This window comes from Chiloscyllium plagiosum, unplaced genomic scaffold (genome assembly GCF_037043375.1).
Source record: "Chiloscyllium plagiosum isolate Xiang-an unplaced genomic scaffold, Cpla_swu_hap1 HiC_scaffold_20, whole genome shotgun sequence".
Lineage (NCBI taxonomy): Eukaryota > Metazoa > Chordata > Chondrichthyes > Orectolobiformes > Hemiscylliidae > Chiloscyllium > Chiloscyllium plagiosum.
The window spans coordinates 46,032,099-46,046,467 of NW_028270158.1; the positions used below are offsets into that span (position 1 = coordinate 46,032,099).

Here is a 14,369-nt window from a genome sequence, read left to right on the forward strand (position 1 = left end):
CCCTGATACATTTAACTCCATTGTGCCTTGTCACTTTCTTTGTATCAATTCTGTTGTCTTTGCTATTGACTTAATAGCAGTGGACAAAATGTTTCCTTCCTCTGTTACCGTTTACTATCTATTTTCTAGTTTAACTCTAAATTTCATTTATCACCTGACTTCATTATCTTCTTCCTAAAGTGCTCTTTATATGTTTCATTGCTATTCATTTTTCTCTGGTTTACGTGACATGACACTGAAAAGCTGTGTGATCTGTGGAAAAGTGAGCACCAATTAATAACTACTTTGTTTCTATCCATTTTCACCTAGTGTTGCTTCTTAAGCCATTCCATATTTGTTGTAAATGTAGTGAACATGTTGGGAGTTACCCAATCAGGTGGCTGAAAGATGGAATTATGGGTACCACTTGTAATGTTACCCAAGAGAAAAATAACATGGTTTCAAACTAATCTACCAATTTTAGTAATTGCAAAGATTTTGTTACATAATTTTCTTTTGTCAGGCCATTAGTCAGATAAGATTTGCTAAGATGGTAGCATGCCAGGAACTATGGGAATTGTTTTTCTGAGAGCAGAAAACGTAACAGGCATATTTGGTAGAGATGCTCAAAACTGTAAGGTATTTTGGAGTAGATAAGGAGGTTAAATACCTCAATTTAACTAGTAGAGTGATGTGAAGTAGTTTTAGCACAGTGAGTTATTGTGACAAATGCAGTGCCAGAAAGAGTTGGAAGCAGATTCTGGTTTAACTTTCAAAAGGGAATTAGATAAATCCTTGAAAAGGAAACATTTCGAGAGTGATAGTGAACATTGCAAGTGAGAAAAAAGATAGTCACCATATTCTCGGAGATCCATAGGGTTACTCTCTCTCACTTCTCACACACTGACCTCAAACTTGAAATCCACACAGAGTCAAAGCTAGTTTCAAACTGGCAGCAGCCACAACACAGATTCATTTAGACAATGGAACACAGGTTTCTGCAACCAGTGGACATGAATTTATTTCACAAGGGAACACACAATTTTCACACAAAATAGCCACTTCCTTTGATTCTATAATTAGAATTATTTTTTTCTCTCCGTATAGCATGTTGCACATTACCAACTTAATGCCTTTGATTTTTTTTTTTGCAGGAATGATTTATAATTACACTACTGGTTTAATTATGTTTACAGGAAATTTTGGATTCACTGGCTGAATTGTACTCCCTATTACAAGAGGAGGATATGTGGGCTGGCCTTTGGCAAAAACGGTGCAAGTTTCCTGAGACTGCTACAGCAATCGCCTATGAGCAACATGGTTTCTTTGAGCAAGTATGCCTGTCTGTTAGACACTATCAAACGTCTTGGGATTGTTCTATGTCTCAAACAGTTGAGATGTCTGCTTTCATTTCACAGTTAATGCTTTCTGAACTCTGCCTAATGCATACTAATGACTTGTTCAGGTATCCTGATTTGGGTTGCAATTTTCTCATAGTAAACCTAGGGGAGTGGTCTTGGTAAAGAAATACCAATCGTGAAAGTTGGTAGTCAGGGCAAGTTTTTTGTTTGCCAATGGATAATCAGTAGTTTTCCCTAACAACCCACTGATGGGTGTGCTGTCTGCAAGCAGGGAACAGGTCATTTTAAACGTAAGATGCGGAGTTTTTTCCCCTCGCAGATTCCCCCAATTCATATGCCAAATGTGGCTATTCAGGAAGATGACAACCATTGAATTCCCATGGTTTTAAAAAAGAGTCCGAACTCTGATATTGTGGAGACCATTCTTGCAGCAACAGAGTGCAAGAGAAAATGTGTGTATATTCACTCTATCTTTACAAATGTGTGCACATGGTCTTCAGCACATTTGACTTTCAGCATGTTTTTAGCTTAAGTAGTGTGGGAAGCTGGGCAAATGAGCAAAAGGATAGTCACCATAGTCCCAGAGAACCATAGGGTTACCCTCTCATAGAGAGAGATGACTGGTGGTTGTTTCATCTGAGTGTCACCACACCTTTGGTGCTGGGAGAGGTTGAGAAAAAGAATCGTTCATCTTACCTTTTGCCAGTGCTTGCAAATTGAGCAATGCCATGCTTATTTTTTGCTCCTTTTTAGATTTTTTTAATATTGGTTTGCAACCATAGCCTTGAAGTAATCAAGCCTATATTTCTGTGAAGGCACAAGAAACTTATGAGAAGGCAATGGATAAAGCCAGAAAAGAGAATGAAAGAAATAATGCGTCACCTGCCATTTTTCCAGAGTATCAGCTGTGGGAGGATCACTGGAATCGGTAAGTGCATTAAATTCCTAGCTGGCATGAAGATTTTAAACAGCAACACTGTCTAATGCAGTTTGTTTCTCATACCCAAAACATTAGCTGTCTTCCTCCCTGGGCTCAGAGTTGCTCTGCTTGGATACTTGTTACTTATATTAGATTACTTAGATTACTTACAGTGTGGAAACAGGCCCTTCGGCCCAACAAGTCCACACCGACCCGCCGAAACGCAACCCACCCAGACCCATTCCCCAACACCTAGCACTACGGGCAATTTAGCATGGCCAATTCACCTAACCTGCACATTTTTTGGATTGTGGGAGGAAACCGGAGCACCCGGAGGTCAGTTACAGTGGTGTCTTTTAATCGTGCAGCCCAGTGTTACATGAAACCTTTCCCAAATCCCTGTTTGCATTCAGTTGGAGAATCATGTTCAAAGCTTGACATGAAACCTTTAGCAAAGATGGCAAGATTTGGTGTGGGTATGGAGTGGGTTTACTAGGATGATCTGAGATGAGGCAATTCATTTATGCGGAGAGGTTTTGAGAAGCTGGGATTGTAACTTGGCAAGATTGTGGGGTCAAGGCGGGGTTTGTAGATTACTAATTACTGCTAGTTTTGAAGGGTCACTGGACCTGAAACATAAACTCTGCTTTCTTCCCACAGATGCAGCCAGACCTGCTGAGTTTCTCCAGCAATTTGTTTTGTTTCAGATTTCTGGCATTTCGGTTTGTGGACGAAACAGATTGCTCAATTGAAGAGCCGTCATATAAATAAGGGACCAAATGGCCTCCTAATGTGCTCTAAGTTTCTTTAAATGTGATGTTCTCCCAACACTTTTGGAAACCAAATTCCTCACTAGCATCACAAGATATACACCAATGATTTCATTCATTGTATTCAACAAAGGCACAGCTCATATTGGAAAAGATGTTAAATAGATTGATTTTTATGAAGCCAATCAATGATACTACCTTCTCATGAACCTAATTTACTTGTTGCCCTTATTCTGTTTCGCAATCAACAGCTGCTCAAAGGAACTGAATCAGTGGGAAGCACTGACTGAGTATGGTCAGTCTAAAGGCCATGTTAATCCTTATCTGGTATTGGAATGTGCTTGGAGAGTCTCTAACTGGGCTGCTATGAAAGAAGCACTGGTACAGGTAAGCAACTTTTGTAATAGATGCACCAGTTTATGTTCTGTAATAATTAATATTTCAAATCCTTTCTGTTTTTCCTTTAATTACCATAATTTTACTTTCAAAATATCTATCCTAATGTGGCTCTACTTTGCTTTCAACAATTGTACCTTCGTGAATAGTTCTGCTAAAGCAGTGTGGATGGGTCAAGTGCTACTTTATATAGTCTTAGGTTGGCTGTTGGTATTAAATGCAATTTTGTTTACATTAAATAATTCTTATTAAATTATTTGGTTATTTAATATGAACACTCTAATTCTACATCCATCGTTTGTACAGACTCTGAGAGTCCCTTGTCTCAAGTCTGAAAATTCAACACTTTCTACTTGCAATTTTTGGGAAACCTCCCTCGCTGAAAGGGTGAGGTTGCTTATTGCCAGTGCTAAGAGGCCAAATGTTTCTGCCAATCTGCACATATTCTTAGACCTAAGAGGTGAATATTCCTTCAGAGTGTCTGTCTTCTGTTTCTAGTAGAGGAGATTGGTAATTGTGTATAATTCTCTACTTAATGGCAAGACCCTCATACTTGGCAGAGAGATTTTTGCACCTGCTGGCCACCCGACTGAGTTTAAAAAATATCTCTTGACAAAATGCCTGTTGGGTGACTGGTGTGACCTGAACCATGTAGAGAAAAGCTCTGACTTTGTGCTAACTGCACTCTGGCGATAGCTTGTTTTCAATTGGAAAGCTGGTCCAGAGATCAATTGCAGCATTGAACCAATTTCCTTTTATTTCTATAACCGAGTACAGATATTCCACCCTCAGTATTTCTCTCAGAACTGCTGAATAGTCAGTGTTGTGCTGTCAAACGTGGAAATCTTCTGTCCTAAAGGAGGATTATATTCCCAAATGGTCTATTCCTCATCTGATAACTGATTGCATTTAGTTTTGCTTTATTGTATTTATGGATCAGCTGTTGAATAATTGCATGAGCATCTGCTTGTTACTAATTTGTTGTTTATCATGGTTCCAATATCTGAGAAATAAAGCACAGTTTCTCAAAGAAAACACATTTTAAGACTTTTGAAGTGGAGCAGCAACTGATTTTGAAAAATTAATTTATTCATGTGATATGGGCATTGTTGACAAGCCCAGCATTTATTGCTGTTTCCCTTGTGCATTGGCGATGTTTAACAAAGAACAGTACACTCTGTGCCACATGTTGTTATTAATGACAGGAGAGATAAACAGCACATGTTCACAATATTATTAACAGTGGATGCATACTTCTGTAAATATATATTTTCTTTTAATTTTTATGATTGCACATTCAGAACAAAGCCAAGAGCTTTTGCACAAAAAGTCTTCAGCTCCTGCTGTTCATTCAGCCTCTTCAGCATCGCATCCATTAGTTCTTGGGGGGGTTACATTTCATCAGCTCTAGCCTATGGCAGCTGGTGTGTTTTATTACAACTGATGAGAACTGACTCGTAATAACTTGGCATGTTGCTAAAATCATTTTGAAAATATTCTGATGTTCTGTTATTTAAGGAGACTGCAGTTAGTTCTTTTTCAGAAAGTTCGGGGTACCTTATTATCCCCAGCAGCATTCATCCAAAGATGGTCTTTGGAACCGTGGTGTTTGGTTCTAAGAAGAACTTGTACTACTGCAGCAAAAACTTCAATCATTTAGTTTTTTGCATAGACATGCTAGAACAGTTGTCTTTACTTGTCTATGGATCATCTGTATCCTTTATTTGTTCTATTAACCTAGCTCATCCCAATCAAACAATCCTTCATGTTTTGTGCGATTCCAAACTACTTTCCAATGTATTTAACCCCTCTATCTTTCAAAATATATTTGGGGCAGTTTCAACTGAGCATTCAGTTGGAATTTACATGAGATCAGGTGGGATGTCAGTGTTATATGTTGTGCAATATCTTTCTCCAATAACTTCAACCAGATTTCCACTACCCCCTCAGAACAAATACTTTCTGACATGCTCCTGAACAGCCTAGCTCTAACTTTAAGTTTCAGTATGGATTCCCTCATGAGTGGAAATTTTTTGTATTCACCCTATCAAATTCTTCGATCATGTCAAATGCTGTAGTTAAATCACCTTCATCTTCCATACGAAATGAAAATGCTAGGTTTGTATTCAAGTCTATGCACATAATTTAACCTTTTTACCTCCTGTATCATTTTAATAAATCTCCACTGCATCAGCTCCAAGGTCATATCCTCCCTGAGGTGCGGTGTCCAGAAGTGAATGCATTACTCCAAAATGTGGTATAACCAATGCACTTTATGACACCAGCATAACTCCACTGTCTTTGTATGTTATTGTGTAGAGGCAGCTAAGTACATTACCACTTGCAATAGATTTCAATTTTGAGAGTATGGGGACCTTTGAAACCTGCTACAAAAATATTTCAATGAAATTATTTTGCTTTCAAGGTATTGCATCTGTATATACATGTGTGCCCATTTGTCATTGCTTATTTTATGTATCTTGTGCCTGGAGCCTAGAAGTCTAATACTCCTGAGAATGCTGTAGCATCCTCCTGTGGGTTCTAAATTTAGTCCTTAACGTAGCTTTGTTCCCATAAGCTTCAACCTCTCCAGTTATGTAATTTAGAAGTTTCTCATGTGTAACAGTGTCTTAACCCCAGTAGTGTCTGATTTTAATCCGTTGTATTTCAGTAATCTAAGTGGAGAAAGTATATATAAAGAGTTCCCCTTGGACTGACTGCTATGTATTGGCCATTTGCATAGGTATTCCTTTTCCCTTTTGCTCAGTTTAATATTGAGATATGTCAGAATCAAACATTTTTAAAGGCAAAAGATAAGCGTCATATTTGGGAGCAATTTGTTTGAGTCAAGAAGAATCATTCAGTTGCCATCACTTAAGAAGCCTTGTCCATGCAATTTTAGTTTTCTCCCTCTCTCTCATCCATTTGCCATTGGTGTTTGTTATGTGAAGCATGACACATTTAAAGATCAATGAAGATCCTGCAAGACCGATAACCTTGCTGCCACATAATTGCAGCATTATGGAATCATACTAGTATGGCCTATCATACTGTTTGGCCTATCATACTGTTTGTTGGAACTGTTGTTTAGTCCCTGTTTTTATCACCTTTGAAGTATATTTCAAATTCCTTTCTGAAAGTTACTTTTTAATCAACCAAGATCCTTTTCCACAAGAAGTGCATTCCAGCTCTTAACCGCACAAAGAAATGTTCTTCTCCCCTTTCGACAATTATCTGAAATTTGAAGCCTCTGTTTATTAACCCTCCAGTGGAGGGAAATGATTTCTTAGTATTTACCCCACTATATTCCCCCCTCCTTTTGATGGGCTTTGAGAGTACACAGAATGCAGCAGACTTGTCAGTTACCATTTTTGGCAAAGGAACTTGAACATTTTCAAACAAATAATATTGCTGCTGTGGCTGGAGGCTTGTATAGTCACACAAAAGCAACTTGAAGGGCTCTGATTTTCTTTGAAAACATAATGCAGAATGTAGTTCAAATCTCTTCTCTCCTAAATAAGTTTTCACTTTGTTAGGGTCTATAGTCTGAAAGTGCCATATGTTATTTTAAGTTTTATATCTGCATTGACCATCTTTGTAAGGAGGAAATGCTGTGGTGAGCTCAGTGATCCTTTTAAAACACTTCAGGTGGAGCTGAGTTGCCCAAAGGAAATGGCATGGAAAGTCAACATGTACCGAGGCTACTTGGCTATTTGTCACCCTGAAGAACAGCAGCTCAACTTTATCGAACGTCTGGTAGAGATGGCCAGCAGTCTCGCAATCCGTGAATGGCGGAGACTCCCACACATTGTGTCTCATGTCCATACGCCATTGCTTCAGGTGAGTGTGCCATGCTGACATCACTGGGATTTGGCAGTTCACAGCAATATGATAAACTTGTAAATCTCTGTGTATGTGCAGAAATCAGTGTGGACTCGATGGGCCGAATGGCTTGCTCCCACACTGTAGGGATTCTGTGATAAGAAATAGGAGCAGGAACTGGCCATTTGGTCCCCTCAAACCTACCCAGCTGTTAAGCAAGATCATGGTTAATCTGTTCCTGCTCACAACTCCTCTTTCATGCCAGCTCAGTATAGCCAACTGATATTCCAAAAATCTATTTACCTTCATTTTAAACATGAATGCTTGCTTACTTTTAGTGATCAAGTCTCCACGAATAAATTCCTTTGCATCTATTTTAAATGTGTACCTCGTTATTTTGCAACTATATCCCCTAATTCAAGATTCCCCCACTATTGGAAACATCTCAAAATCTAACCAGTCAAGCCTCCTCAGAACTTCAACACTTCAATGAGATCACCCCTCATTCTTTTGAACATTAGTGAATAAAGTTCTAACCTTTTGAGCTGTTCTTGATAAGTCAGCTCATCCATTCCAGGAATCAGATGAGTGAATCTCTTTTGAACAGCCCCAACGCCAGTAATTTTTAAAATTAAATCATGGGAGGAGGGTGTCACTGGCTAAGTCAGCATTTATTGCCTGTTCCTAATAGCCCAGAGAGCAGTTAACAGTGAGCCACATTGCTGCGGTTGTCACATGTAGGTCAGACCAGGTAAGGATGGCAGTTTCCTTCCTTAAAGGACATTAACCAGATGGGTTTTTCCAACAATTGGCAATGGATTGATGGTTATCATTAGACTCTTAATGCTAGATTTGTATTGATTTCAAATCTCACCATCTGCCATGGCAGAATTCAAACCCAGATCCCCAGAACATTCCTTTGGTCTCTGGATTAACAGTCCAGCGATAATACCACTAGACCATCACTGTCCCCTTTATCCTTCCATAAATATGGTAGCAAAACTTTAACTTTGTTTGCTCTGGACTGGTGGCCGTGTTGAACAGCAAATTCCAAGATCATCTTAATTTAAGATAGACATTAAAAGTTATTGGATTTAGATTTGAATATTGTCATTTAATATTTACCTTGAATATACGTAAATCAAAACTGTTAGAATGTAATTGATTTGATTTGAATAAATAGACAGTTCTTTGTGTGCAGTTTATAGGAGATTTAGCCATCAAACTTTATATTTGAAGGACTCCATCAGGAAGTTGCCAGCATTTGTTATAATTGTAATTGTTAACGTTTTCAGTTATTATAGTAGTTTCAAAAGGATTAAAAGACATGTATCCAGCAGCTCCAGTGTTGTATCTTTGACAGGTTTAAGATGCCACATGTTGCCACATGCTATATATGTGCTGTTAACATATAAGCATGTTCAGTGATAACTTTTACTATTCATTGTGCATGCCTTTGAATTGGATTGTTTACAACACTTCAGGCGTGCTACAAATTCTCTCACTCTACTTGGTAAATCTATATTTACGGTTGACATTAGAATGGAATGCATCTTTTCATTGGAACTTAATGTTGATGGAATTTTGTTCAAATTGTAGGCGGCTCAGCAAATTATTGAACTGCAGGAAGCTGCTCAAATAAATGCTGGTTTACAGCCTGCCAATTTGGGGAGGAATACAAGTTTACATGACATGAAGACTGTGGTGAAAACTTGGCGGAATCGTTTGCCCATTGTGTCCGATGATCTTTCTCACTGGAGCAGCATCTTCATGTGGAGACAACATCATTATCAAGGTATGACCTGATATACCTGCCAACATGCATTTTTATGTAAGGATATGTTACTTGTGTATGTTAATGGTGCATTGTGATGATACTTGTGCATTTCTGAGTTCTAAAATACTGATGTATCTGTGTAGGCTTCAGCAACTTTTCAGTGAATGTATGCCCTTAGATTTTGGTGTAAGAATAAGCTATTTGTATTAGAGATAGTTAATGGAATTGATAGGGTAAACAGATTGACTGACTGGGGCTAGGAATCTAGATCGCGAGGAGTTAACCTTAAAATTAAAGCAAGACTGACCAGTGGTGATATAAGGAAGCACTTCCCATGAAAGCATCATGGAAGCCTAGGACTGTAATCCCCTAAAATGCTGTTTTGGTATGTCAGTTGAGAATTTCCAGGCTGGAAAAGTTGAGAGGTTTGAGGTACAAATGGAATAATCTAACTGGGTGGCTGAACAGGCTCAAACAGGCCCTGCATTCAGCCATTAGGAAATTGATAGGTTAATTCATATATTATATGATATGTACACCACAGAACTGGGCAATTAAATCCAACAAGTCTATCGTTTTAAGCATGCATGCATGGATCATATTTAAAACCCATTTAGGAATCAGCTCTTGTTTTCCAAAAGATAAATGTAATCAGATTGAATAGTTCACAAGTCGGCGCAACAACGAGGGCCGAAGGGCCTGTTCTGTGCTGTATTGTTCTTTTTTTAGATTTTTTTTTAGATTACATTACAGTGTGGAAACAGCCCTTCGGCCCAACAAGTCCACACCGACCCGCCGAAGCGAAACTCACCCAGACCCCTACATTTACCCCTTACCTAACACTACGGGCAATTTAGTATGGCCAATTCACCTGGCTCTGCACATCTTTGGACTGTGGGAAGAAACCGGAGCACCCGGAGGAAACCCACGCAGGCACGGGGAGAACGTGCAAACTCCACACAGTCAGTCGCCTGAGGCGGGAATTGTGCCACCGTGCCGCCCATGTTCTAGTTTTTGTTTTTGGCAAGATTAAAACAAATGTGGTGTTATACATTTTAGTTAGCTATTGGAATTGTGATCCATGCTCTGAAATTCCGTCTCCAAACCCATCTGCATCTCACTGGCCTGAAGCGTTAGCAGAGCAAAATATGGGCTAATGATGGTGAAGCTATTGCCATTCTCCATCATTGGAATGCTGAGGGACAAGGCAAATTTGAGAATTGTGTGTAAATCAGAAGTTATGGTGGGTCAACTTAAACCAATAATTCAGCTATTGGGACAAAAATGACTTGGTTATCATATGTAGTATACATTACAAAGATTAAAATTGTTGTGCTGTTGACGATTTAAGAACTTAAGCCCTAGATTTGAGATGTTATTTATTTAATTTTATAAGAAATTAATTAATCTGGTTATTAAGATAATTGTAATAAATTGACGTTGATTTTCAAATTTTTAGTCTAATTTTGAATAAAATGTGCCGTACAATAGCTCATTTAGCCTATACAACATTACAAAGATTAAAATTGTTGTGCTGTTGACGATTTAAGAACTTAAGCCCTAGATTTGAGATGTTATTTATTTAATTTTATAAGAAATTAATTAATCTGGTTATTAAGATAATTGTAATAAATTGACGTTGATTTTCAAATTTTTAGTCTAATTTTGAATAAAATGTGCCGTACAATAGCTCATTTAGCCTATACAACACGTTTATTTAGCTTTCAAAGTTCAGTATTTTTGGAAGAAAATGGAATTTGTTTAATCAGTACACAAGCAAAAATGGTGATTGAGTTGAACAAACTGACTTGGAGCTTGTTCTTGTGTTAACCCATATGTGGCCTGCCATTGTAAAAAGGAAGGACAAGTTTGCATTTGTGTATTGCTCTTTTCATAACCTCAGCACATCCCAAGAACAAGACTAAAGCTCCAAGGTACTTAACTGGGAGTAGTACTAATATGTAGGGAACACCAAACTAAATGCTACCATTTTATTTCTGATTTGGTGGAAAACAAGTTTGCACACTAACAAACTAATGTAGGGCTTAGTTTTATTTTTGTACTAAGCACTGGGCTCTTGGCTCAGCTGGAGTAGTTTAGGCAGGTGCTTATTGGGAATGAATGTCCTGTACAAGGATGTTTGAAAGTATGATGGTGAGATAGCCTATTTTTATAGCCAACAGAGCAGGTACAAGATTAAGGAATAGGTCAATATTCATGTTCGTTGAAGATGAGCTATGTGGCAGGATACAGTGGAATTGTGGGGGTGATGTGGAAGAGGAAGAACCAGGGAAAAGTTACAGAATAAATTAAAGACTTTCCCTTTCCATGCAAAGGGTTGCGGGGGTGGGGTGAAGATTTCTAAAACTGATATTGATGTTGGTGCCCAAAGATATTCGGGGTTACAAAGCCAAGGTGTGTAGATGGAGTCAAGATACTTATCGACCGCATCTCGTTAAACGGCAGAATAGGGTTGAATAGCATACTCCTGTTCTTATGTTTTTCTCATTTAAGCAAATAATGTTGCAGAACAGTTATCTGTCCCTCCTTACAAAAATTAAATAGTAAAAAAACTTTGCAGTAAGATTTGAAGCTGTAATTTAATAGAGTTTAACCATAGCGCACTCCAGGAAATTTGCTATTTTTCGCATTTCCATTCGTTTCAGTGGGACGAACTGCAGCTGATCTTACAAAACTGAAAGCAGGTATGGAACAAATGAGTTTGTAAAATCAAAATGACCTTGGGTTTGAAGTCATTTAATGTTGAAATGTTTGTGAATACTTGCAGGAGTTACACTCACCTCATGGTAAAACCTGCTAAAACTCAAAACATTTCCATGTGCGTCACCATTTCTCTTTGCTACAATCTTATAAGATCGACCTGCTCTGTAAATTGGATATCCTAATCAAGGGACAAGATTCAATTTTAATTTTGTAAATCTGAACTTCAGAGTGAGTTGTTAGTCTAGCTTTGAATGCAATACTGTTTTATTTTCATAGATATATTGGAGTTTCACATTTACTCATTCCTTAACTTTTATCAATAATTCAAAATCATAGAATAGCTACAACACAGAAGGAGGCCAATCGACCATCATGCCAATGATGGATACGGAGAACAGAATCTGATTTTCACAGATGTGAATCATTCATAATTTTCCTCACGAGTCAATGCACGAAAGCAAGGCTTGGTCAAGTATAAAATTAAAAACATCATTGAGCATTCAGAAGCTAAGTTGCTGTTTGTTTGAATATGTTATACATTGAGAGAACAGGTTCAACAGGCTAAATGGCTACTCCTGTTCCTATATTGCTAATTTCCATTTGCCACCATTAGATATGTTCATGTCTTTTGAGAATGTCCCACATATCATCATGTCAGCTCAATAGTTTTAATCAATATCAAAAGGCCAAATGTAAATCTTGCGTCAACTGCAATGAGATAAAGTTTGATCATCAGTTTCGTCTTGTAAATGAATATTTGGTGGTTGTTAGTCTTTTTAATGTGGCTCATTTCCAAAATGTCTTTAAAGGGTCTCAAAAAATGCTTTTTTTCCCCTCAAATTTGAAAATAATCACTACTTTAATTTTCTTTTTCTCCAAAGCGATCGTGGCAGCCTATGAAAACAGCTCTCAGCATGACCCCAACTCAAATAACGCCATGCTGGGAGTCCATGCCTCTGCCTCAGCTATCATCCAGTATGGGAAGATTGCCCGTAAGCAGGGCCTGGTGAATGTAGCCCTTGATATCCTCAGTCGCATCCATACTATTCCCACCGTGCCCATCGTGGACTGCTTTCAGAAGATTCGACAGCAGGTCAAGTGCTACCTCCAGCAGGCTGGAGTTATGGGCAAGAATGAATGTATGCAGGTAGGCAACGTGGCCATTCCTTCACAAAAAAAGGGGGTGAAGAATCTGGTTGAGTCTGCTGGAAGAGAACGAGCACAAGTCCACTATGACACTTGAGTAATTGCCTGTGATGAGGTTTGTGACAGAGAAGAGTCATTATATATTTGCAACCACTATAGAAATTAAGCAAAAAATATATAAATTGGATTGTTTTGAATTGAAATGCAGTGACAGAAATGATTTGAAAAGTATGATCAGTAATTGCATAAAGGTATGTAACGCAAGGGAATTGGAAACATTCATAAAGATCACGTTTGCTTTTATCACTACATGGCAAAATCAATAACTTATTAAGAATAATTGATCATCTGTTGAGTTACAAAGCTGTCAGGTAATAACTGCTGTTCAGAGCCTGATCAAACAAAAGGTCACTAATTGAGCTATCTTGAGAACTCAAACTTCTCCTTCTATAAAGACTGCTTTGCCAGACTTTTATTAATAAATCAGTACATCATACATTCAGTCTTCAACTTTGTTTCACGCAGGGTTTGGAAGTTATTGAATCTACAAATCTGAAGTATTTCACAAAGGAGATGACAGCTGAATTCTACGCACTGAAAGGAATGTTCCTTGCACAGATTAATAAGTATGTAAAAATGATAGGGAACTTAATCCACTCCTTTTTTCCATTAAGGGGTCTAATTCCACTATTTGCTAATAATTAATGTGGGAGTGTACATTTATTTAAAAAGCATTGTTTTAGATTTGTTGCAAAAATGAGAAGGTCTTGCTTTAACTTGTAATTCTGTTTCACTCTTAATTCCCACATGCATATCTCTCATTCTGGTCAACCTTGAATTGCTACTCTCTATTCTTTCTAAAGCATTTTGCACAAGGTGTGGATAGTTTTAAGGAGAAGAGTCTTCTCATTTTCTACCCTGGGATATGTTTGCAATTTCTCTCAATCCAGAGATGAAAAGAAAGAATTAGTGTTGCAAAACTGTTCACTAAAGTTGCTGATACATCATTTCAGTTTATCTAATGAAAGTTACAATACAAGTCAATGACAGACTTTTCTTTTAACTTTTTTTTTTAAACCTCTTTCCCTTTATCACCCTCCTAAGTGTAAAATCTTGGATCTCTTAACTACTTCATATAATACTCCTGCTGGAAACTGATAAAACTCACCCAACTGAAGCAAGCATGCTTCGTTGATCAGGGACCTCTGGCTTAAATTCATAACCTTGCTTGGGAGTTGAACTGTCAACTGCTTGAGCTGCTGTGCCTTGAATATATTCCTTGTTTCTATTCACTATTTGCTTCTGAATGGTGCTACATTGTCAAAGGGAAATCTTAATTTGCTTGATCATACTTGTTCAATACTTTTCTAATCGAATGATCTGTGTATGTTGGGTAACTCCATGCCACCTCATCACTTTTATTTTTATTTCTCCTGCATTGTATAGTTTGATTTAACAATGTGTTATTCAAAAAC

General features: G+C 37.9%; 1 protein-coding gene across 1 annotated transcript in view; it reads left to right on the top strand.

The window, feature by feature from the left end:
- Positions 1-14,369, top strand: part of trrap (transformation/transcription domain-associated protein) — a 219,627-nt gene that overhangs the window by 150,030 nt on the left and 55,228 nt on the right. Inside the window, 8 exon segments of the mRNA XM_087997909.1 lie at positions 1,176-1,313; positions 2,156-2,268; positions 3,281-3,416; positions 7,074-7,265; positions 8,847-9,042; positions 11,691-11,729; positions 12,630-12,895; positions 13,420-13,520. Coding sequence (XP_087854035.1) covers positions 1,176-1,313; positions 2,156-2,268; positions 3,281-3,416; positions 7,074-7,265; positions 8,847-9,042; positions 11,691-11,729; positions 12,630-12,895; positions 13,420-13,520 — 1,181 coding nt within the window.